The sequence below is a fragment of the Caretta caretta genome, chromosome 8, assembly GCF_965140235.1.
Source record: "Caretta caretta isolate rCarCar2 chromosome 8, rCarCar1.hap1, whole genome shotgun sequence".
Lineage (NCBI taxonomy): Eukaryota > Metazoa > Chordata > Testudines > Cheloniidae > Caretta > Caretta caretta.
In genome coordinates, this window is record NC_134213.1 from 101,338,961 (window position 1) to 101,364,173 (window position 25,213).

General features: G+C 44.6%; 1 protein-coding gene across 2 annotated transcripts in view; it reads left to right on the top strand.

The window, feature by feature from the left end:
- The window catches only part of BEND5 (BEN domain containing 5), a 1,404,194-nt gene that overhangs the window by 1,265,403 nt on the left and 113,578 nt on the right, over positions 1-25,213 (top strand). For both annotated transcript variants that reach the window (XM_048861237.2, XM_075131860.1), the window contains one exon: positions 10,540-10,702. In XM_048861237.2, the coding sequence (XP_048717194.1) occupies positions 10,540-10,702 (163 nt within the window). The remainder of the gene's footprint in view (positions 1-10,539; positions 10,703-25,213) is intronic.

Here is a 25,213-nt window from a genome sequence, read left to right on the forward strand (position 1 = left end):
GCTGCACTGTACTAAACAGTATTGATTATCAGCTCAAAAGAATACTACAAAATGCCAACTCTGGCTTTTTCAGCGGCAGGGTGCGTGTTGTGAAGCAGAGGTCATCTCTACAAAGAGCAGCTCTTCTTTTCCTGACTCTGGCTGTGAGGCATTTATAGAACATATGTACATAATCAACACCTGTCACAGGGGGGGCTCGGCCTTTACGGGAGGCTCCGACGGTGCTGACTTTTCTGCCTGCCCGGTGATGGGTTTGGTGTCAGCCAGTGGATGAGTCAGGTGACCAGGCAGAACGTAATGGTAGACAGGGATTGTGCTTCTCACGAAAAGGAACCTGATCAGCTGGAAAAGAGACCGACAGATGAGAGACCTGTAAGGAAGATTCTACAGCGTCAGACATGACCGGGGAAGGGGCTTCCCACTGCAATGGGGGACAGGAATAAAAGAGGGAATTAGGAGGCCCTGAGAAAGAGTTTCACTAGAAGACAGGAATCTGTAACAGATAATGCAGGGGGTGAGAAAGGGAATTGACACTTGCATTGGTTTAGGTGGCCAGGCTGGGACTTCCAACAAGTGTGGGAGGGAGTTCCCCTTGGCTCTGCATCAACAGGCTACAGTGGACTGCTGAGACTCATGAGGCTGCCCTTGATCGAACAAGGAAAGACCCAGCTTGAGGTTGCTGCAGGCCTGTTTTGTTTTGTTGAGCTGTGTTGAACTAGGTCCTGGAAGGGGTGAGTGTTACACTTGCATGGAAGTCTGGGAAGGTTTTGAAAAATCCTAGGAGTGTGGAAATAGAGGCAATGGCAGAGTCCAGTGGTGGAGGAGGTCAGACCCTGTTACAGCAGCTTACAAAACAGAGACTGTTGCTTGATGGAATTCTGGAGAATCTGAAAGAATTAGAAACAGTGGATGCCACCCTGCAGACATGTACTAGTAGGCTTAGTGCTGCCCATGCTCGACCACCAGCTGTCTCCTGCATTGTGTGCTATGCCCAGTGTGCTTCCATACTGTATATTGAATACAACTTACCAAGGGTCGTGGTGGAGTCTCCATCACTGCCAATATTTAAATCAAGATTGGGTGATTTTCTAAATGATCTGTTCCAGGAATTACTTTGGGGGAAGTTCTGTGGCCTGTCCTATACAGAAGGTCAGGCTAGATGATCATAATGGTCCCTTCTAGCCTTAGAATTGATCAATCTATGAATCCACCCTCTATTTGCAAATATGCTTTATTTTGGCTTCCAGTTGCATTCACTTCCATGGAGGACAACATTAGTTCCTTCAGCCACAGAGATTCTGGAGTCAAAACGTAACTTGACAGTTTGTTGATGATGCATGAGACAGGAGCGCATAACAGCTCCCTCCTTCACAGCCCTGGGCTGCTGACCAGACAATACAATCTGTTTTTGTCAGCAAACTTAAGCAGGCATGACTCAGAAGGCACTTAAGAGGGGAAAGGTTCTGATATCCCCTTGATGCATGTGTGTATCTTCCATTAATGCTAATAGGAGTTGTGCTGGCGTATAAAGGGGATAATGGACCCCCCTTAGGGATCATATCGGTGTATACAGTAACAAAGTGCTTTTTTAACCATCTTTCTTTCTGAGTAGAATCACACTTTAAATCCAGAGAGAGTGGCTGAGTGTGGGTTGTGTTTATGTCGGCCCTGCAATGTGATTGCAGTGCTGTACTGCTGGGTACTTCATATTGAATAGTAGGAAGAAAGAAAAATGAGGCATCTCAGTAGAATCATAGAATCATAGAATCATAGAATATAAGGGTTGGAAGGGACCCCAGAAGGTCATCTAGTCCAACCCCCTGCTCAAAGCAGGACCAATTCCCAGTTAAATCATCCCAGCCAGGGCTTTGTCAAGCCTGACCTTAAAAACCTCTAAGGAAGGAGATTCTACCACCTCCCTAGGTAACGCATTCCAGTGTTTCACTACCCTCTTAGTGAAAAAGTTTTTCCTAATATCCAATCTAAACCTCCCCCACTGTAACTTGAGACCATTACTCCTCATTCTGTCATCTGATACCATTGAGAACAGTCTAGAGCCATCCTCTTTGGAACCCCCTTTCAGGTAGTTGAAAACAGCTATCAAATCCCCCCTCATTCTTCTCTTCTGCAGGCTAAACAATCCCAGCTCCCTCAGCCTCTCCTCATAACTCATATGTTCCAGACCCCTAATCATTTTTGTTGCCCTTCGCTGGACTCTCTCCAATTTATCCACATCCTTCTTGAAGTGTGGGGCCCAAAACTGGACACAGTACTCCAGATGAGGCCTCACCAATGTCGAATAGAGGGGAACGATCACGTCCCTCGATCTGCTCGCTATGCCCCTACTTATACATCCCAAAATGCCATTGGCCTTCTTGGCAACAAGGGCACACTGCTGACTCATATCCAGCTTCTCGTCCACTGTCACCCCTAGGTCCTTTTCCGCAGAACTGCTGCCTAGACATTCGGTCCCTAGTCTGTAGCTGTGCATTGGGTTCTTCCGTCCTAAGTGTAGGACCCTGCACTTATCCTTATTGAACCTCATCAGATTTCTTTTGGCCCAATCCTCCAATTTGTCTAGGTCCTTCTGTATCCTATCCCTCCCCTCCAGCGTATCTACCACTCCTCCCAGTTTAGTATCATCCGCAAATTTGCTGAGAGTGCAATCCACACCATCCTCCAGATCATTTATGAAGATATTGAACAAAACCGGCCCCAGGACCGACCCTTGGGGCACACCACTTGATACCGGCTGCCAACTAGACATGGAGCCATTGATCACTACCCGTTGAGCCCGACAATCTAGCCAGCTTTCTACCCACCTTGTAGTGCATTCATCCAGCCCATACTTCCTTAACTTGCTGACAAGAATACTGTGGGAGACCGTGTCAAAAGCTTTGCTAAAGTCAAGAAACAATACATCCACTGCTTTCCCTTCATCCACAGAACCAGTAATCTCATCATAGAAGGCGATTAGATTAGTCAGGCATGACCTTCCCTTGGTGAATCCATGCTGGCTGTTCCTGATCACTTTCCTCTCATGTAAGTGCTTCAGGATTGTAGAACCTGATAAAGCTTGTTACAGTTTAAGGATCTTTGGTTCTGCGGTTTGGATTCAGGCCTATGTCGGTCTCATTCTTAGGGCTGGACAAACGGGTTCAGATCAAATCAGAACCTTCCCATGAACCCTCTCTGACTGTGAACTGCAAGGCTTGAAATAGGTCAGACAATGTTCCTTCATTATCTTGTTGCTGTCCATCTTGGCATTTCCTGCTTCCAGGAATATTGTGAGACATGCTATCTTCCCAGCTGTTGTCAGGAAGAACCAGAATCTTGTGGGGCAAGGCCCATTCTTATAAGTGTTCGAGCCTGGTTCTGCGGACCAAAAGTAGTTTGGAAAAGCTCCAAACTATGGCATGCGTATTCAAATTGCGCCTGACCTTTCAAATCTCCTGCACTTCAGGAATGGTTAGTTATTCTAAGAAATTAAATACATCTCCCTCTCTGCATCAGAAACGTCCTGAGACTGTAGGGTGAGTTGTGCACATGAGTCTGTGATTAGTTGGAGGTCTGTTAATAGTTTATCACATCTCTACTTCCAGCATCCTTCCCTTTTACTTGCCACCTCCTTCAAATCAGCCTCCCACTTCTGCTGCTATCTCCCTTCATTTTAAGCAATCTCATCTATGTTTCAGAGGCTGGCTACATTTCGCTATAAAAGAAATAAAGCAAAAAGTCTGCCTCCTGGATTCCATGGTTTCCATATCTCCAGACCCTTTCTGCGCAGAGTCAATGGGCTATCATGGGAAACACTAAAACATATGCTTTCCAGTCGATTAAGAGAGTTAATGGAGCTGGCTTGAGGAGAGAGTTAAGTTGGCTTAGAAGTATGAAGCTTCCTCGTTGCTTTCGGAAAAGTACGGAGATAACACTTCTGCTAGTAAGATAGCTGCTTGATGGGCTACCGACTGCGAGACTGGCAGGGTCAGAGCAGCGGCTGCTGGGCACACCATGGAAGTAATTAGCTCAATCCATAAGGTGAAAGATAGCTGCCAGTTGCCCGGCTCTTAGGATACACTGCTGGGAGGATAGCAAAAGAGTAACAATTTGTAATGCCATGATTTACAGTTTTCCTTGGGAAAGATTTCTAAGATGGTGCATTTCTATGTTTCCTGTCCAACTTCCCCAGACTTTGGTAGAAAGCTCTAGAGAGGGAGGGAGTTACTGATGATGGTGTAAAACTCTTCACCGAGCTGGATTTGGCACACTCTGGGGTTCAGCCACCTCCCAGTGGCAGCTCCAGTCTTCCTTGATGACAACTGTGTCATTCTTTTTTTCTTTTTTTGTCCTCTAACAACTATCTTTCTTTTTTTTCACTACGCCAAGCATTCTGGGGCTATGAGCAGCAGGTTCAGAGAGGTGAACCCAGTTTAAGAAATCTGAGTATTCTTTTCACAGAGTTCATTTGTGGACAGCATTAATGGATTACCTCAGAGATGTTCTGGTTGACCAATGATTACACTTGACCATTGCTGGTGATGATGTGTAAAGATCACAGGACAATTTGTATGCATAATCCTGGTTTATCCCAGTAGGTAAAACATTTATTGCTCAACCACTGAGCAAGCAAACCACGAGCATCCTATATAGGGATTTTCACCCGATAGGAGACATTGCAAAATATAACTTCCTTTCCAAAAGAAACATGCGAGGGAATAAACCGGCATATCTTTGATAATTCCCTGTAATGCCAAAGCATAACAAAGAGCATTAAGGGCCGCAATTTATCTTTACCTCTGAATTCCTTTGTTTTTGTGGGTCTCCATCTAACCCATCAGGACAAATGGTCAAAACAGATTATGTGTGTGTGTGTGTGTGTGCTGCCAATGTTGTATGTGTAATCTGTGCACAACTTCACCAACATGTGCAAATGGCAGAATTTACACTCATTAACCTATTTGTGCATTCAGATCAATTTTTTATTCGGAAAAGATCTTCTTTGCATGCGCAAGTGATAATGTGCAGAATTTGGGTGGGGACATTGCAAACTAGGTCGAAGATAATTTGGAACATGTGGCCATTCAGGTTACTTTGACAACAGTTTTTGTGGTGGGTTTATTATCCTCCATCTAACCCTGTTTGTGTGTGCACCCATGCTGTGGAATATTATGCAGTAAGACATGGATTACGGATGTTCTGTATGTCACATATATCAAAATCTAATTTCAGGAGAAAATGGGAATTATATTTTGCCATATTGAAGATTGATCTTTCAGGCCCTATCAACATTGCATTCAGGACTGTGCTAGCTGCAACCAGGTTTCAAGTTGGTTGATGACAGCATGGTTTCCCTCTTACTTCATCTGTTTCCTGTCTATATGCAGTGTTCCTTCACTCTCTTTGTGTTGGATTGGCAGCTTGTAGTCCAGCCTGAGTAAGGCGCACTGCAAAATGGCACTGTCTCAGGAGCAGGGCGTCAGAGAGTCACAGTTTGGTCCCCGCTGCTCCCTTGAAGTAAGCTGTGCCAGCCCTTTATTAGTCTGGCTCGCTTCCCCTTTTATGCTTCCTCAGCTGTTCTGGCCAGCCACTGGGGGAACAGACCCTAGGCTCCACCCACTTCCTGCCCACCTGTGCAGAAGTTGAGGTAGCAGCTGCTTCCCACCCCCTCCCCATGGGATCGAAGCAGATAGCCCATCCAGGGGGAGTAAACATTCTTCTTACACTCTTCCCAGTGCAGGCATGCAGCCAGGCTTATTTGAACTGTTGGCACTTCCTTTTCCATAGTGGAATGCTAGCAGATCCTCATAATCTTAAAGTCACTGGCTTGACCCCACTCTCATCCCTGGCCTGCGATAGCCACAGCCTCAAAAACCCCTAAGGATGCAGAGATCCCCTGTGATGCACAGCTCTGAGGCATGCAGGAGGTGCTGACGTCTCACGTAGTAATCCCCGCAGAGCAGGGCCGCACCAGGTCTGGTAGAAGCAGACTCAAAAGGGGTGGAATGGGCAAGATTGACTTTGTAATCATGACGCTTGCCATTCTGTTTTGCTGTATTATGGTTTCCCACCTGCTTCATTTTAACAGCCTGGATTCTTGTTTGGCTTCTCCTAGCCCTCTGGATAGCTATTTGCTCAAGAAGTTCTTCTATTACATGGAACGTTTGGGAGGCAGGAAACTTAGTTGCTCTGCGAGCTTTAGTATACCTATGTGTGTTAATAATGAATTCCTGTTGATTTTATACAAATCTCCCCATTCAAGAGCTCCAAAGTCCCTTGTGTTTTTTTTTTCCTGATTCTGTCCTTTCTTGTTGCTGTTGACACACTTATGTGGTTCAGACTTGGAGAAATAAATATTTGTTTAGTTGCTTTCCTGCTCTGCATGCTCACTGCATTTGCTTAATGATGACTTTGCTTTGCAAGGGATTCAGGGTAATAGAGTCTCCCAGGGAAACAAGAGACTAGTTCGCCACTGACATTACCTGCATTGCCTGAGACTGTATCCCACCCCACCCCACCAAAAATATGTTTGATCTCTTTATTGAATCCACGTGCAATCGAATGTCCCTTTTTCTGGCATGCCTAGATTGCCTACACAGTAGAATATTCATTTCCACAGGTTAGTTCATTCTGTACCATTTCTTCAGGGTCCCCGCCAAATGCCCTGTATTTTCACACTCCCCTTCTACTTGTCCTGACTTGATCAGTGAGGACTCTGCTGTACAAATCTGAGGGCTAAAAACCCCTCCACTACTGTGCATGGGGTTTCTTTGTTCTAGTTTGTCTCAAAATGTGTACCTTTTTATTCTGTCCAACACATCCTTGTGCAGGAGCCTCCCCCTCCCGCCCCCACTCCCACCCAAATAAGCAGTTCTAAAACATGCCCAGTCAAATCGTACAATCCTGCTTTTTGCCCAGGACATCTAATCAGTCTGCCTGTGTTACCGTAGAGACCCATTTTAAAAAATCGTGGCCTTACATTAAGATTCTTAGTCCATGAATGGCCTGATTTTTCAAATGTGCTAAGCTGCCAGAAGTATGGCTTTTCGAAAAATGCAAAAAAACATTTCATTAAAAAATTTGAAATTTCTCAGTCATTTCAACCGTCATTTTTCAGGGTTTCAAATGGAACATTTTTTTACTTTGATATTTTTCACAAAATCTGAACAAATTCAAATTTTCAAAGTTTCGTTTCCCCCATATTTCCTCTCTTCCCTCCCACTTTTTTGCCACTGAATGTAATAAAGTGAATAATGTCCAGAGTTTGGGGTGTGTTTTTCATCACTATTTCCTTTCTCTAATTATTGTTTTTCTGTTCTCCACTCTGTAACTTTTTAAAACTCCTCCACCTTTGGAAAAGTTTTGTTTCATTTACAACTTTCCCTTCAAGAAACCATTTTGGCAGGTAAAGTTTCAGTCAAAAACTGTTGACCAGCTCTACACAGTAGCATCTATTGACTTTACTGGTAGGCCCTGGAAAGTGCCATATCTTTGACAATAGGGCCACTTATTTAAATGATTTAGGTGCTTAAATGTAGACACAATTTTGAACACTTTTGTTTAACTGTGACCATACTTTGGTTTGAACTTGAACTTTGTTGTTTAGTGTGTTCCTACGTATTGCCTCAGAGCGGTAAGAGGATGGGATTGGTAAATCCAGCCTTCATATTAGTTTATGGGAAATCTGTCATTGGTTTGTAAAGGGCCCAAACTATTCATGGACATTATAACAGGCAGCTGCATACTACCGTGTGGTTAAAATGGCTTAACTTCTATTGGAAATGAGATTTTACTGGCTGATAGCATAGATGGTCGTGGCCAGCAGATGACTGTCAGCATGGGTCTCAATGTATCCCACAATTTATTGGTATTCCCTTGATTCCATGGCGCTATGCATTCATGTATAATTTTCCTGTTAGTACATATACCTGTAATTTTTTGTGGTTATTTATTTGCCAGTGGGAAACCAGCTCAAATGCTGCATCTAGTTATTGGTGAGGTTATGCTTGTTGCCCTATTTCCCCTATTGGTGAGGCGTGAGAAGATTAGGTAACTAGCTCCAGGTTACAGAGGGAGCTAGTGACTCAGTAAAGATTAAAATCCCGGGAGCTCTTGGATCCTAATTCTTTACTTCAACCGTTAGGCATCACAACCTCTTCATGTTTCTTTCTCAAGTTGGCCAAAATGATGGCTATTTGGTAACTCATCACTGAAATGTTTGGTACTTCTTTCTGTGATCAACATCTGAAAGAATCGTTTGTAGCAAAAAGGATCAGGGAATGTTCTTGTGCTCTCTCTTAATGGGAAGCACAATCCACTAAGGGCAGTCCACTAAGGGTCAGTCGCTAACACTGCATTTAGTGTGCTCTTCTTCCTCTTCATGTTTCTAATTAATGGACTAAACAAACCTGGAGTGATTTACCTCCGAATCCCAGAAGGTCTTGGGCTCCGTAGCTCTGAGGAAATCAGAATGGTTTCCTTTTTTGAGAGGGTCTTGACTTTTTATTCCATGTCAACTTCATGATTCATTTCAACTTCAGTCCTTATTAACTCCACTTTCCTTTCTACTTCCCTCGCCCCCAGAGATATTCAGTGCATATTTAAGTCTTGCATCACCTACCCTGAAAGCACCTAGTATACGTTAAGCGGGATATATCTTGTGTATCCTTTATCACAAAACAAAGAAATAAAAGTCATATCAGTGCAAAGATTACAAGAAGTCCCATTCAGAAGCTTCTAAATGCAATCCTAATAAGAAACTGGATTCTATTTTATTCCAATTAGCCTTTAAACCCTACTTTTATAACACGATAGACTTTAAAACATGCAGAATCCTAATAAAGCAGAAGACGTTTCTCTTGTTTATATAATCCAGTATACCCTATTTATCAAAAATTGCTATGCATTTGAATGTTAGTGTTATCTTCTCAGTCTTAGTTGCAGGAAACTAAACAGCTCGAGCAGCTAGATTATTTTTAATAAATAAATAAAATTCTCATTTTCTCTGTTTTCAGTAACAGTCAGGCTCGACACCTGCTGTGATGTTGGGTAACAAACATGGTAAAAAGGGTCTGGATGGCTCCCGGAATTAATAATGGACATAGCATCCTGAATTCTCAGTTGCATTAAGGGCCTTTTATACTGCCCTGGCTATATAAAAGGGCCTCAAAGTGGGTGGAAATGTAAGGTCCCTTCACTTACTAGAGCAAAGCAGAATCAGACCTAGTAAGCCTTTTGCTCTTGAGTCACTGGCTCATGTTCAGCCCAGATTGATACTGCCTAATGGTTATCACCACTGGATAGTGGTCTGTATGAAAGGAGCTGCCATTTTGGGTCTAATGCCTATAGGAAAAGTGTGCAGTTTGCAGAATACATCACCACACTGGGAGTAGTGCCCTAGAGCCCAAGAGTTGAACAAGAATGGAGACTGAGCTCTCCTTTAAACCCTAGATGATATCCATCAAAGTAGGGTTTGACTTTGAAGTTCATTGGTTGGCCACCTTACCAAAAAAAAACTACTGTATTCTTCAGCAATAGTATAAACTACTGTGTTTTACACTGTTACTTGCACTTTAGAATAGTGCAGGATTTTTTTTAAATAAGTAGTTAGCCAAAGTTAGTTAAACTTTGAGGTAGTGAAGGGCAAACGTTTTTGGTCTAACTTCAGACCCACTCAAACATCTTAGGTTAGAAAGTTTGACTGGAACTCAAATGTTATTGGGTTTACGTTTTCCTTAGGAGAGTCTGTGGAAAGAAGTGGCAGACAGGGGTAGATAGAGATGATAACTTACAATATATACTCCATAAAGCCCAGACATCTGTTCCAGCTTAGCTTTTAGGGGGGAAATTGGGTGGGTTCTGCTTTACCTAATATACAGCATGGGCTTCCTATTAGAATGCTTTCAGAATGGTATCCGTGGCAGGGGGAAAAGATTTAAATTACACCACAAAAAAGATTTGTGAACTCAAACTAGTTAGGTAGTTCACAATGTGAACAGAACCTTAAGCTCCATGTGCCTGATTCTCATTTATCCTAAGGTGTCTTTACACCACTCCGGCAGTGTAACCTGTGGAACTCATTGCCAGGGGATGTTGTGAAGGCCAAAACTACAACAGGGTTCAAAAAATAACTAGATAAGTTCATGGAGGATAGGTCCATCAACGACTGTTAGCCAAGATGGTCAAGGATGCAACCCCATGTTCTGGGCGTCGCTACCCTCTGATTGCCAGAAGCTGGGAATGGATGACAAGGAATGGATAACTCAAAGACTGCCTGTTCTGTTCATTCCCTCTGAAGCACCTGGCATTGGCCAATGTTGGAAGACAGGATACTGGGCTAGATGGACCACTGGTCTGACTCATTATGGCCGTTATTTTGTTTGTATGTTAAAGGAACCTTGAAGTGGGTTAGTGTAAATAAGAATCAGGACACATGAGCTTTGCCAATCCTATTTCACACCTATCTATACAATCTCCTTCCCAAGCCATACACGTTCATGCCCATGAGCTCTCCTGATTAGTTATTATCTTTCTCCCATGCAGACTAGCACGTCCTTCAACCGTGACGCTGTGAAGGCAGGGACAGGACGACGCTTCCTCGGTGGCTTATTGGACCATACTTCGTATTGCTATACGCTGGAAGTCTCATTCTACAGCTACATCCTTGGAGGAACTACTTCTACTGTCCCCTATACAGAGGAAGCCTGTATCCTTTACAAATTCATCCTTCCTTCTGAGTGCTTTGAGTGCATCTGAACTGGACATCTGAGGTAAACCCTACTCTAAAGTTAATAGTTTGCTGAGTTGCGAATACATAACTGGAAATATATTTGTTCCTGTTGCTTTAATCTCGGTAATATTATGCTCCACAATTTATAAATACAAGAAGGGAAAAGGCCTATTAGATCAAATAGTCCTTTCCACTGCTGGTAAAAGATTGTTCCTCACACTATATACCTTCCATTTCTTTGTTTCAGTTTACTCCTTATTTTGCTCTTAGCCCTTTACTTGTATGATTGTCTTAATACTCAGAGCAATAGACACCTTTAGCAGAGAGTCATAGGTTCTTCTATGCCAGATGGAGGTGACCTAACTGTCCCCAGTCTATAGCAAAAAGACCGTAAAAGCTCCATTAGGTCCCAGTGCTGCCTCTGGACCGAATCTTTACAAGAAGTGGTCAAAAATGGGGTTGGGGGGGGGAGAGAATCATTTAAAAATTTGAAATTGTTTCTGTTTTATGGGGTTTGAAATGGAACCATTTTTCATTCTTGCAAAATTATTTGCAAAATATGTTGATGAAAAACATTCACTTTTTGATGTTTTCCATTTTCATTCCCCAACACTCCCTCTTCTTTCATCGTCTGGAAAAAAATGATATATTTCTTGCCCTACGTAGTTGTGCAAATTTTATGGATGCGAAAATCATTTCTTGCTAGTGAAAGCAAAAATTGGGTGGTCAGGAGGGCTTGATTCTGCCCAAGTGAGGCAGCAAATTGATGTTTACCTTTGCCCTTCAGCCCTTCCTTTGCCCATGAAGGTAAACAGCTTCCAAGGAATAGTTCCCTATTCCCCAAACCCAACTACAGAGCTGAGCAGCCTAGCATAACACTTAAGAAATGCAGCACTGAAGAGAGGAATTGTCACACAGTTAGATTCTGTTTTAATAACTTGTCTTATTATCTCAGCTCTCTGGCCTTTTAGAAACAGGCGTGTTAGCTTCACGTTTAGTTTCCCTCCTCACTGTGCACTCAGTGTGTTGACAACTGCTTATTTACTCTCCCTTTAAAAGTCCTATTTATCAAGAACAATCTTAGTGGAGAGAGAGAGGCAGGCTGCCCCTCTACAAATGAGATCCTGCTTCTCTTGAATATGCATTCCCTTGGTGATTTACATGTCACGCTTGCTTGGCTTGCTATTCAAAGCAGCCCTTTATTTTATTTCAGGTATGTGGACTCTTTTTTTTATCTATGCGGCATCAACTTGTCGTATGCAGATGGAGCTGCATTGCTCTGGCTTCATACATCATTGCCATGAGCAGCCAGCGAGCAGAAAACAGTTCCAGATCACAGTTATTATCGTTGGTGAGGATGTATGGAAAACTTAGGCGGCAGCTTGATTTTCATAAAACCTGGGCTGACCCTTCAGCTCAAAGTAGCGCAGACGGGGGTTGACTCGCTAACCGCCAAAGCACAAGCTAGAAACCAGTAGCTGCGAGGGGGCAACGGGCTCAGGTTCAGTGTCTACCAAATGAGTTTGAGATTTCCTTTCCTCCTGAGAGTCTCTTTAAAGGCTGCAGTTTGTGATTGTTCTTCCTCGTCAGCTCCATACCCCAATTAGAGGAGGAAACGGAGCTGCTTAAGGGAATCTGTGGTGTGGTTGTGCTTAAACAACCTTGGGCCCCTCTGCTTATCAACACACAAGCCCTGTCTGTGAGTGCGGATTTCTCCTTGTCACCAAAGCACTGGTGACCAAAAGTAAATTAATAATAACGGACATCCAGATTAGGCCAAAACTGCTGTTTGAAGCGGCCTGCAAATCAGTAAGCAGTTCAAGACGTTGAGGGTTTTGTAATGGCTCTGAACCAAAGACACAGTCAGTCGCTTAACCTCCGAGGAGATGAGCACTTTTGTTATCTGGTTGCATCCAAGGAGAATGTCAAGCAAACAGACTAAGAAAATATAACGAGTCCCAACACTTTCAGGTGAGTTCAAGTGCTCAGCAAATCTGAAATGAACATGCTGTGATACAGTAACTCCCTTTAAAGACTTGTCTCTGGGGGCCTGATCCATTGAATCAGGGGTGTATTTTTTACTGAATAGGGGTGGGATCAGCGCCTTATTGGGCAGCAATATGTCGTAACGAGAATTCTGCAAACCCTCCAGTTTTGGCTTGACAAATACTTGCCTGAAGCTGTGCCTATGATCCATTGAACTCTGTAGCCAGGAGTAGAGACTGCAAGGGCCTGTCCCCTGTTTCAGCGTTCATAATTGGCCCCACATGAACTCATGGATTTTGTCCCGCAAGTACTAATAATAATCATACAATTTCCTGGGGCTAGACGGCTGAGAATCTCCAAATGCTCTGTTAACATGAATTAGACCTCATATTCCTATAAGGTAGCTGAGTCTAATTAAATCCATTTTACAGATGGATAGACTGAGCTAACTGAATTTAATCTTTTCATTTCACGTGCTTGGCACAAAATGCTATGCATTGGCTATGCTGTTGCAACTTCAATGTGCATGATAAATAAGTTCACAATAGTGATGTGGTACTGTATATCTACATATCTCACTCTTCTGTTATTGGTTGAAAAGATCTTTTTATATCAATAATATGTTTCTTTAGAGCAGTTTCAGGGCACTGTCATCGACTCTATAGTCTATTTGAACTTCTGTCTAGCTATATTAGGCGTATGTTTACATTTTGCTAGTCACATTAAGTCATGTACTTTGCTCAAAGTTCTGTGATTACGAGGACATTTTCATAATTATCTAGATAGATGGACACCTCTTAGAGATGTGTGAACTTCAAACCTAACTGGTGTTATATAAATTCTAATATCATTTAGCGTGGCCAATATCCTGAGGATTTTTTGTTTTGTTTTTTTGTTGTTCTTTGGTTTTGCTTTGCTTCTTTTTCTTTAAAAACAAAAATAAAGATATTGTTTTGTTAAAGTTCATATAATGGTAAAAGTCACATTCTCTGCTCACTTAAACAGAGTTAAAATCCACTACTATGCTCTCACTAAATAAATACCACCTTTACTAGGCAGTAGGTTACTTCTGATTTACACTGGTGAAACCAAGGTCAGAATTTGGCTCTGATGTTGCATGGTTGAAATAAAAAGGAAACACAAGATTAAAGGCTCTTACCTCAGCCACGTTAGATGTGCTATATGTTTTGGGGTGTACATTTTAGGACATCAACAATAACATTTGAGACCTAAAATCTTGGTCTCTTATAACCATCGGAATAAACCATATCACCAACGTGCACCAGGCCTGGATTAACATTGCAACAGGAATGTTAACTTTTGCCTTTCCTTAGTCTCGCTCTACAGACAACCTTGCACCAACATAGCTTCCTGCATTTCCTATTATATATTCATTATTTCTTCCTTCAGAAATACATGTTTGGCTCGTAGGAGCTGCTTCTAACTGATATGTAGCTGGTTTACCAGAAACACCAGGGATATATTCTGTAAGCTCAGCTCTGCAGCGTACCCTATGATAACATGTACTGTAGATAACAGTGAAAGGCCTGTGTTTGCAAGGCATAATAAGAGGATTTTAGACTTGTGAAATTGTAGGCTTTCCTGGAAATAAACAAGGTTTTCTCTGTCCACTTAAAACCTCTCTCACACATGCATGGCGTTTGGTAGCAGCTGATTAAAAACGTAAGGGTCTGCTCAACACCAGGTAAAAATGCTTTAAAAGGAGCTGGATATACTTCCATTAAACAAACACTAGGCATTTGTAGGGCTTATGACATAAGGCTTTTTATGTGCTCACCAAAGGATCAGCAGATGAGCAGCCTAGATAATGCTGTCCCTCTCGATACTGGGTCAGGGGGGATAACGAATTGCCGGCTCTCCACTCGCTAGCTCTGATAGTGCTCACAGAACTCCTTGCCCTTAGGGATGCAGCATGACCTGGCTCGGATCCCACATACATCAGAACTTTGACCCATAATGGGCTGTCAAGGGAGCAGTGCCAGGTTCTCTGCCTCATGTTGATGATGTTCTAACCCATTGGGGTTCCTCTCTTGAACCTCTAAAGTGGATCTCAGACTGTAATGTAGGCAGCCCATAGGGAGCTGTAAAGAAGAATAAAAGGACAGCGCAAAGGGGATACACCCTTAAAAACTAAGGGCCCGATTCTGAAATGGGACTATTTACATGAGCGAGGATTTGCAGGAGCAGGCTTGATAATCGTCTTGTCATGATCAAAGCGGTCTGGCAGTCTCAGCCATAGGAATCATCATTTTATGGCAGCACCAGGGCCACCATATTGCGCATCACCCTGGTTATGTCACTTCTTATTTTACATCTGTACAATTACTTCCCTTCAGCAGGAGCTGGATATGCTCAATTCCTTACAATCAAACCCAGCTAAATAGAGCTTTGCTTGCTGGAATTTCTTCTATAGGTGCAGTGGATAGGACACAGGCTTAGAAGTCTGATCACCTGAGTTCTAATCCTTGTATGGCTTTGAATAAATCATTTCATCTTTCTGCCTCATCCGTAAAATGAGATTAATGATACTTATCTTCCGCTGAAAGATGCTTGGTGATCTGTAGGTGAAAAGCACTGGACAAACACTAAGTATTATTAATATTATTTCTAGTAAAGACTTTTCACTGTAGTATACAATTAAGGAATGAAATCTATACTATGACCTGTTTAACATCCTAGCTGAAGAGATTTACAAAGAAAGATGGCTTCATATCTTTCATTTCACTGGGTGTATTGGGAGAGACTCTAACAGGTGCACCCCTTAAAAAATAAGTTAAGGCATAATTCCATATTATGCCAAATCTCCCAGATGATTTTGGACGTGCAAGATGTATTCACACCATAGAAATCTGTGTGTGCATTTGTGTCTACGCATGCAAAATGAAAATTTAGATGAGTCAGTGTCATTTTATTTGGGCAATTGAAACTCATAACTAAGAAAATTTAGACTGACTGAAAATTGTTGGCGTACAGCTGCAATTACTTGGCTCACCCATATTTAATAGCTAAAAGTTAGCGGAAGGAGGGCTCAGAAGCAAAGGTCCCATGGGGAAAAGTTGAGCCATAGGAAAGGAATATGGTCTTTAGTGCCTGAGGAGGTATGAGTGTGCATACCGATTCCTCAGAAAGAGCATGTGGGATCCCAGTTCATGGCTTAGAGGAGCCATCCTCCACCTGTACCAGGAAAAAAAATTACATGTATAACCATTCAGACATGAAAAACTATAGCTATAAACTTAGACAATATATAATAGAACATGAACTCAGGGCACACGTTGTAACACAGGACAGAGAGATTTCTGAGATACACTAATGATCCCCTAGGATGGGGAGCACAGGTCTTTTGGTGCCCTTACAGGGGTCTTGATGACCTGTTTGCCTCTACCGCCTCAGTGGGGTCCCTAGAAGAAGGCTTCCCAAAGCCTAATGATATGCTGGGGCATTGGGGGGGGAATTCCCAGACATTCAGGGAAGCATTACCAGCCGGGAGCTAATTAGGGAGAAGGAAGTAGCCAACCAGAAACTGAAGCAGGGAGGTCTGCACTGTATGGCTTGTATTTTTGAGATTATTGCTTGTAAAACTGCATGGAAGGAAAGGCAGAGAGAGAGACTACCACAGCTGGTATCTGTAAATCAGTCCCTGCCCGTTCCCTGCAATAAGACCCAACCTGTACTTGCTGAGCCCCTGTCTTTCCCTCTCATCCATCTGCTCTGGTCCTTGTTACACCTGCCTGTGGGAAGCTCCCTACTGAGAGCTGAGCAGGAAGGGCAGTTAAAACTAGACATCAGATTCCCATAAAAAGGAACGCCATTGTTGAAGCATAGCCCTGGTCTACACTAGGACTTTAGGTCGAATTTAGCAGCGTTAAATCGTTGTAAACCTGCACCGGTCCACACAATGAAGCCCTTTATTTCGACTTAAAGGGCTCTTAAAATCTATTTCCTTACTTCACCCCTGACAAGTGGATTAGCGCTTAAATCGACGTTGCCGGCTCGAATTTGGGGTACTGTGGACACAATTCGATGGTATTGGCCTCCGGGAGCTATCCCAGAGTGCTCCATTATGACCGCTCTGGACAGCACTCTCAACTCAGATGCACTGGTCAGGTAGACAGGAAAAGAACCGCGAACTTTTGAATCTCATTTCCTGTTTGACCAGCGTGGCAAGCTGCAGGTGACCATGCAGAGCTCATCAGCACAGGTGACCATGATGGAGTCCCAGAATCGCAAAAGAGCTCCAGCATGGACTGAACGGGAGGTACGGGATCTGATCGCTGTTTGGGGAGAGGAATCCGTGCTATCAGAACTCCGTTCCAGTTTTTGAAATGCCAAAACCTTTGTGAAAATCTCCCAGGGCATGAAGGACAGAGGCCATAACAGGGACCCGAAGCAGTGCCACGTGAAACTGAAGGAGCTGAGGCAAGCCTACCAGAAAACCAGAGAGGCGAACAGCCGCTCTGGGTCAGAGCCCCAAACATGCCGCTTCTATGATGAGCTGCATGCCATTTTAGGGGGTTCAGCCACCACTACCCCAGCCGTGTTGTTTGACTCCTTCAATGGAGATGGAGGCAATACGGAAGCAGGTTTTGGGGACGAAGAAGATGATGATGATGAGGAGGCTGTAGATAGCTCACAGCAAGCAAGCGGAGAAACCGGTTTTCCCGACAGCCAGGAACTGTTTCTCACCCTAGACCTGGAGCCAGTACCCCCCGAACCCACCCAAGGCTGCCTCCTGGACCCAGCAGGCGGAGAAGGGACCTCTGGTGAGTGTACCTTTTAAAATACTATACATGGTTTAAAAGCAAGCATGTGAAAGGATTACTTTGCCCTGGCATTTGCGGTTCTCCTAGATGTAGTCCTAAAGCCTTTGCAAAAGGTTTCTGGGGAGGGCAGCCTTATTGCGTCCTTCATGGTAGGACACTTTACCACTCCAGGCCAGTAACACGTACTCGGGAATCATTGTAGAACAAAGCATTGCAGTGTATGTTTGCTGGCATTCAAACAACATCCGTTCTTTATCTCTCTGTGTTATCCTCAGGAGAGTGAGATATAATTCATGGTCATCTGGTTGAAATAGAGTGCTTTTCTTCAGGGGACACTCAGAGGAGCCCATTCCTGCTGGGTTGTTTGCCTGTGGCTAAACAGAAATGTTCCCCGCTGTTAGCCACAGGGAGGGGGGAAGGTTGAGGGGGTAGTCACGTGGTGGGAGGAGGCAAAATGCGACCTTGTAACGAAAGCACATGTGCTATGTATGTAATGTTAACAGCAAGGTTTACCCTGAAAGAGTGTAGCGACTGTTTTATAAAATGTGTCTTTTTAAATACCGCTGTCCCTTTTTTTTTCTCCACCAGCTGCATGTGTTTCAATGATCACAGGATCTTCTCCTTCCCAGAGGCTAGTGAAGCTTAGAAAGAAAAAAAAACGCACTCGTGATGAAATGTTCTCCGAACTCATGCTGTCCTCCCACACTGACAGAGCACAGACGAATGCGTGGAGGCAAATAATGTCAGAGTGCAGGAAAGCACAAAATGACCGGGAGGAGAGGTGGCGGGCTGAAGAGAGTAAGTGGCGGACTGAAGAGAGTAAGTGGTGGGCTGAAGACAGGGCTGAAGCTCAAATGTGGCGGCAGCGTGATGAGAGGAGGCAGGATTCAATGCTGAGGCTGCTGCAGGACCAAACCAGTATGCTCCAGTGTATGGTTGAGCTGCAGCAAAGGCAGCTGGAGCACAGACTGCCACTGCTGCCCCTCTGTAACCAACCGCCCTCCTCCCCAAGTTCCATAGTCTCCACACCCAGACGCCCAAGAACGCGGTGGGGGGGCCTCCGGCCAACCAGCCACTCCACCACAGAGGATTGCCCAAAAAAAAGAAGGCTGTCATTCAATAAATTTTAAAGTTGTAAACTTTTAAAGTGCTGTGCTTAAAGTGCTGTGTGGCATTTTCCTTCCCTCCTCCACCACCCCTCCTGGGCTACCTTGGTAGTCATCCCCCTATTTGTGTGATGAATGAATAAAGAATGCATGAATGTGAAGCAACAATGACTTTATTGCCTCTGCAAGCAGTGATTGAAGGGAGGAGGGGCGGGTGGTTAGCTTACAGGGAAGTAGAGTGAACCAAGGGGCGGGGGGTTTCATCAAGGAGAAACAAACAGAACTTTCACACCGTAGCCTGGCCAGTCATGAAACTGGTTTTCAAAGCTTCTCTGATGCGTACCGCGCCCTCCTGTGCTCTTCTAACCGCCCTGGTGTCTGGCTGCGCGTAACCAGCAGCCAGGCGATTTGCCTCAACCTCCCACCCCGCCATAAACGTCTCCCCCTTACTCTCACAGATATTGTGGAGCACACAGCAAGCAGTAATAACAGTGGGAATATTGGTTTCGCTGAGGTCTAAGCAAGTCAGTAAACTGCGCCAGCGCGCCTTTAAACGTCCAAATGCACATTCTACCACCATTCTGCACTTGCTCAGCCTGTAGTTGAACAGCTCCTGACTACTGTCCAGGCTGCCTGTGTACGGCTTCATGAGCCATGGCATTAAGGGGTAGGCTGGGTCCCCAAGGATACATTTTCTGGTCTGGGAATAAAGTCCCTTCCTGCAGCTTTTGAAACAGACCAGAGTTCCTGAAGATGCGAGCATCATGCACCTTTCCCGGCCATCCCACGTTGATGTTGGTGAAACGTCCCTGGTGATCCACCAGAGCTTGCAGCACTATCGAAAAGTACCCCTTGCGGTTTATGTACTCGGCGGCTTGGTGCTCCGGTGCCAAGATAGGGATATGGGTTCCGTCTATAGCCCCACCACAGTTAGGGAATCCCATTGCAGCAAAGCCATCCACTATGACCTGCACATTTCCCAGGGTCACTACCCTTGATATCAGCAGATCTTTGATTGCGTGGGCTACTTGCATCACAGCAGCCCCCACAGTAGATTTGCCCACTCCAAATTGATTCCCAACTGACCGGTAGCTGTCTGGCGTTGCAAGCTTCCACAGGGCTATCGCCACTCGCTTCTCAACTGTGAGGGCTGCTCTCATCTTGGTATTCATGCGCCTCAGGGCAGGGGAAAGCAAGTCACAAAGTTCCATGAAAGTGCCCTTACGCATGCGAAAGTTTCGCAGCCACTGGGAATCGTCCCAGACCTGCAACACTATGCGGTCCCACCAGTCTGTGCTTGTTTCCCGAGCCCAGAATCGGCGTTCCACAGCATGAACCTGCCCCATTAGCACCATGATGCATGCATTGGCAGGGCCCATGCTTTCAGAGAAATCTGTGTCCATGTCCTGATCACTCACGTGACCGCGCTGACGTCGCCTCCTCGCCCGGTATCGCTTTGCCAGGTTCTGGTGCTGCATATACTGCTGGATAATGCGTGTGGTGTTTAATGTGCTCCTAATTGCCAAAGTGAGCTGAGCGGCCTCCATGCTTGCCTTGGTATGGCGTCCGCACAGAAAAAAGGCATGGAACGATTGTCTGCCGTTGCTCTGACGGAGGGAGGGGCGACTGACGACACGGCTTACAGGGTTGGCTTCAGGGAGCTAAAATCAACAAAGGGGGTGTCTTTACATCAAGGAGTATTTCAGGCAGGACTTCACGGAGGGTTCCAATAAGAAATGGTGCACCTAAGTTATCGTTCTTATTGGAACAAGGAGGTTAGCCTGGCCTCTGATTGATACATGGCTAGATTTACCTCGCTGCACCTTCTCTGTGAGTGACTGCAGTGTGACCTAGAGGAATGAGTCCCCTAGACAGGGGAGGAGGCAAATGAGTACAAAACAAATCTGGTCTATTTCTTGTTTTGACCCACTCCATCTATCTTTTACATCTTTGGCTGGCAGCAGACGGTGCAGAAGGACTGCATGCCATCCACATCTCATGGCTGCTCGGCAGAAGATGGTACAGTACGACTGCTAGCAGTCCGTATCGCCTGCCCGCTCACCATAAGACGGTTCAATAGGACTGACTGCAGGACAAAAGAGAATGACCTGGTCAAGTCACTCCAAATTTAGTCCCTGCGCCCATGTCTGCCCAGGCGCTCCCAGCCGACATGGCCAGGAGCACCTCGGACATGACGAGGACGACTACCAGTCGTATTGCACCGTCTGCTGCCAGAAGGCAATGGGTTGCTGCTACTGTGTAGCAAAGCCGTACCGCGTCTGCCAGCACCCAGGAGACATAGGGTGACGGTTACCTGAGCGAGCTCCATGCTTGCCGTGGTATGGCGTCTGCACAGGTAACTCAGGAAAAAAGGCGCGAAATGATTGTCTGCCCTTGCTTTCACGGAGGGAGGGAGGGAACGGGGGCCTGACGATACGTACCCAGAACCACCCGCGACAATGTTTTAGCCCCATCAGAGTGCTCCATTGTGACTGCTCTGGACAGCACTCTCAGATGCCCGATTGTTTGCCGTTGCTCTGACGCCGGGAGGGGCGACTGAGGACACGGCTTACAGGGTTGGCTTCAGGGAGCTAAAATCAACAAAGGGGGTGTCTTTACATCAAGGAGTATTTCAGGCAGGACTTCACGGAGGGTTCCAATAAGAAATGGTGCACCTAAGTTATCGTTCTTATTGGAACAAGAAGGTTAGCCTGGCCTCTGATTGATACATGGCTAGATTTACCTCGCTGCACCTTCTCTGTGAGTGACTGCAGTGTGACCTAGAAGAATGAGTCCCCTAGACAGGGGAGGGGGGGAAGCAAATGAATACAAAACAAATCTGGTCTATTTCTTGTTTTGATCCACTCCATCTATCTTTTACATCTTTGGCTGGCAGCAGACGGTGCAAAAGGACTGCATGCCATCCACATCTCATGGCTGCTCGGCAGAAGATGGTACACTATGACTGCTAGCAGTCCGTATCGCCTGCCCGCTCACCATAAGACGGTTCTATAGGACTGACTGCAGGACTAAAGAGAATGACCTGGTCAAGTCACTCCAAATTTAGTCCCTGCGCCCATGTCTGCCCAGGCGCTCCCAGCCGACGTGGCCAGGAGCACCTCGGACATGACGATGACGGCTACCAATCATACTGTACCGTCTGCTACCACAAGGCAAGGGGTTGCTGCTACTGTGTAGCAATGCCGTACCGCGTCTGCCAGCACCCAGGAGACATAGGGTGATGGTTACCTGAGCGGGCTCCATGCTTGCCATGGTATGGTGTCTGAACAGGTAACTCAGGAAAAAAGGCGCGAAACGATTGTCTGCCCTTGCTTTCACGGAGGGAGGGAGGGAACGGGGGCCTGATGATATGTACCCAGAACCACCCGCGACAATGTTTTAGCCCCATCAGGCATTGGGATCTCAACCCAGAATTCCAATGGGCAGCGGAGACTGCGGGAACTGTGGGATAGCTACCCACAGTGCAACGCTCCGGAAGTCGACTCTAGCCTCGGTACTGTGGAAGCGCTCCGCCGAGTTAATGCACTTAATGCACTTAGAGCATTTTCTGTGGGGACACACACACTCGAATATATAAAACCGATTTCTAAAAAACCGACTTCTATAAATTCGACCTTATTCCGTAGTGTAGACATACCCTTAGCTGGTAAGACAAATGATGGGGTGAAAGTGCTTGTTGGCCCACCTTTTTCCACAATCTTCCTTGGCACCTTTGCTTCAAACTCTGTCTCAGATCAGCAAAAGCAACCCCCCTTCACACCCCCACCTGGGGAGAAACGGTGTTGAGTTTACAGCCATAACGTCAAACACTCTTAATACCACTGAAAGCATAGAGTTAAATTATAGAGTTGTAAAGTTACTTTATAGTGATAATGCTGTCAAGCATCAATTTCTCTGCCTCGGGGCACCATGGAAACTCAGTTAATGATATAAGAAGCTGACATTTTCAGGGTTGCAGCTGTTGGCTGATACCCAGAAGGAATCTGCCTGTTTCTTCATATAGGGTGTATATAGGGAGAGCTGCTCAAAGCAAATTAAAAACTAATAAAACTCTGTTTAGTGAAGTGTGGTAGAATGCTAGTCCAGAGCAAGCTACAATGTTGCAATCTGCGAACTCCTTTTCGCCACAGAGTGATTTTCTGCATAGAATGGAGCTGTAAGAAAAACTTCCCTATAAGAGGGTTTTAGTCTGTGTGTTTCCATGTTGATCTGTTTATCTAGCTGTCTGTGTCATTGACTACATAAGTCTACACATGCAGTGGCTGGCAGTGTCAGGTTAAAATGCAAATTAAAACTGTTGACTATAATCAAGTCAGCAATGTCTATAATTTCTGTAATGTGTCCTTTGGAATCTGCACCCTAAAATACTGTGGTATCTTCAGCTGAAAGATGCTATGGGAGTGCAACGTGTCTGTTACAAATGTTCAAGAAGGGAAAAATTGTGTATTTTGCTGAACTGTAATGCATTAATCCCGGATGGTATTTTCAAAGCACTGCTTGGAGACTTAATCACTCCCATTACCATTCTAATGGGAGCCATGAGGCGATAGCTGTAAATGTTGGTTTGGAAATTGACACCACAGTGTTGTACAATTAACTATTCTGTTTTGATTAAAAAACTAGAATGATATACAATTAGCATGGCACACATTAAATGGATCAAAATCTGGCTAACTGATAGATCTTAAAATATAATTGTAAATAGGGAATCATTGTTGAGTGTTTGAGTTTCTAGTGGGGTCCTTCAAGGATCTGTTCTTGGCCCTGCACTATTTAACATATTTATTACTGACCTGGAAGAAAACATGAAATCATCACTGATAAAGTTGCAATGACACAAAAGTTGCGGGAGTGGTAAATGATGAGGAGGACAGGTCACTGACAGAGGGAGATCTGGATCACTTGGTAAAATGGGCCAGCCAGACAATATGTGTTTTAATAGAGCAAAATATAAATTCTAGGAACAAAGAATGGAGGCAATCCTTAAAGGCTGTGGGATTCTAGCCTGGGAAGCAGTGACTCTGGAAAAGATTTGAGGCTCGTGGTGCATAAACAGCTGAACATGAGCTCCTAGTGCGATGCGATGGCCAAAAGAGCTAATGCAAACCTGGGATGCATAAACAAGGGACACTCGACTATGAGTACAGAGGTTATTTTGTCTCTGTATATGGCACCGGTGAGACCGCTGCTGGAATACAGCATCCAGTTCTGGTGTCCATAGTTCAAGAAAGATATTGATAAACAGGAGGGGGTTCAGAGAAGAGCAACAAGATATGAGTAAAGGATTAGAAAACCTGCCTTATAATGACAGACTACAATCTAAAAGTACCTACCTGGGGAACAAATATTTAATAATGGGCTCTTCAATCTAGCAGACAAAGGTATAACACGATCCAATGGTTGGAAGTTGAAGCTAAACAAATTCAGACTGGAAATAAGACATACATGTTTAATGGTGAGAGTAATTAACCATTGGAATAATTTATCAAGGGTTGTGGTGGATTCTTCATCACATATAAATTTTAAAATCTAGATTAAATGTTTTTCTAAAAGGTCTGCTCTCAAAATTATTTTGTGGAAGTTCTACGGCTGTATTATACAGGAGGTCAGACCAGATGATCACAATGATCCCTTCTATGAATCACGGAATCTTCTTCCTACATGAGGCCTGTTTTAAATCAAACTACAAGTCAGTTTGCAAATTAAGGATCTGACCTTCTGAGATACACTCAGCATCCTTGCATGCTGTTGAACTCTCAGGAGGTGCTGAGCATCCTGCAGGATCGGTCCCTTAGTTTTTTAGGTCAGCAACAGTATGAGCACTTGAGATATCTTGGGTTCACAAGCGCCACTTCAATAATCCTAATTGTTCATCATCCTTGTCACAGCACAGGGGCTTCTTGGATGGTGGCAAGGCAAACTTCCCCCACCAAGAGACTTCAGACCAGTGCTGGTTCGTTCTCCAGGCCCAGTGAGGTGCCCTAGCTGACCAGCTCTAGGGGAGCCCAGCAGCTCGCAGGGTCTCGTGCCCTTAGTTTTTCTGTTGTGACCGCCAGTATGCGTGCTAACGAGTGCCAGATTGTGCTGGGGATTTGCTGTCGTCTAGGAACTGATTAAAATAGTTGTCAGCTCGTTCCACATCAGCCATCAACACCGAACAATGGGTTTTGATTGTGACCAGCCAGGCCAGATTTAAACCAGCGACCTAGAAGAGAAAGACTCCGTAACTCATTATGGTTTGTTTGCTTGTGAAATTTACCATTTAATAATAATTTTTAAAAACCCCGACAGGATTTATCGATAAATATTCTTTTAAACCTAACAGAAGATAGCATATACCTTAGCCAGACCTTGCCCTGAACAATACCCTTTTATGAACGACTTATGGGGATGGGAAGGAAAAGTTTAGTGCATGAGTAATCATGGAGTTATGGCTGTGACGTAAATAGGGGGGAAAACTCTCTCCGCGGGCCCTGCTGCTTCACCTGGGGAGTTGACTTTTAAAGTCTTGTACATTTCCATTATGAACATACTTTTCTATAAACTTGTATCTTTCGTTTGTCTTATAAGCAACTTCAGAGGAAACTAAG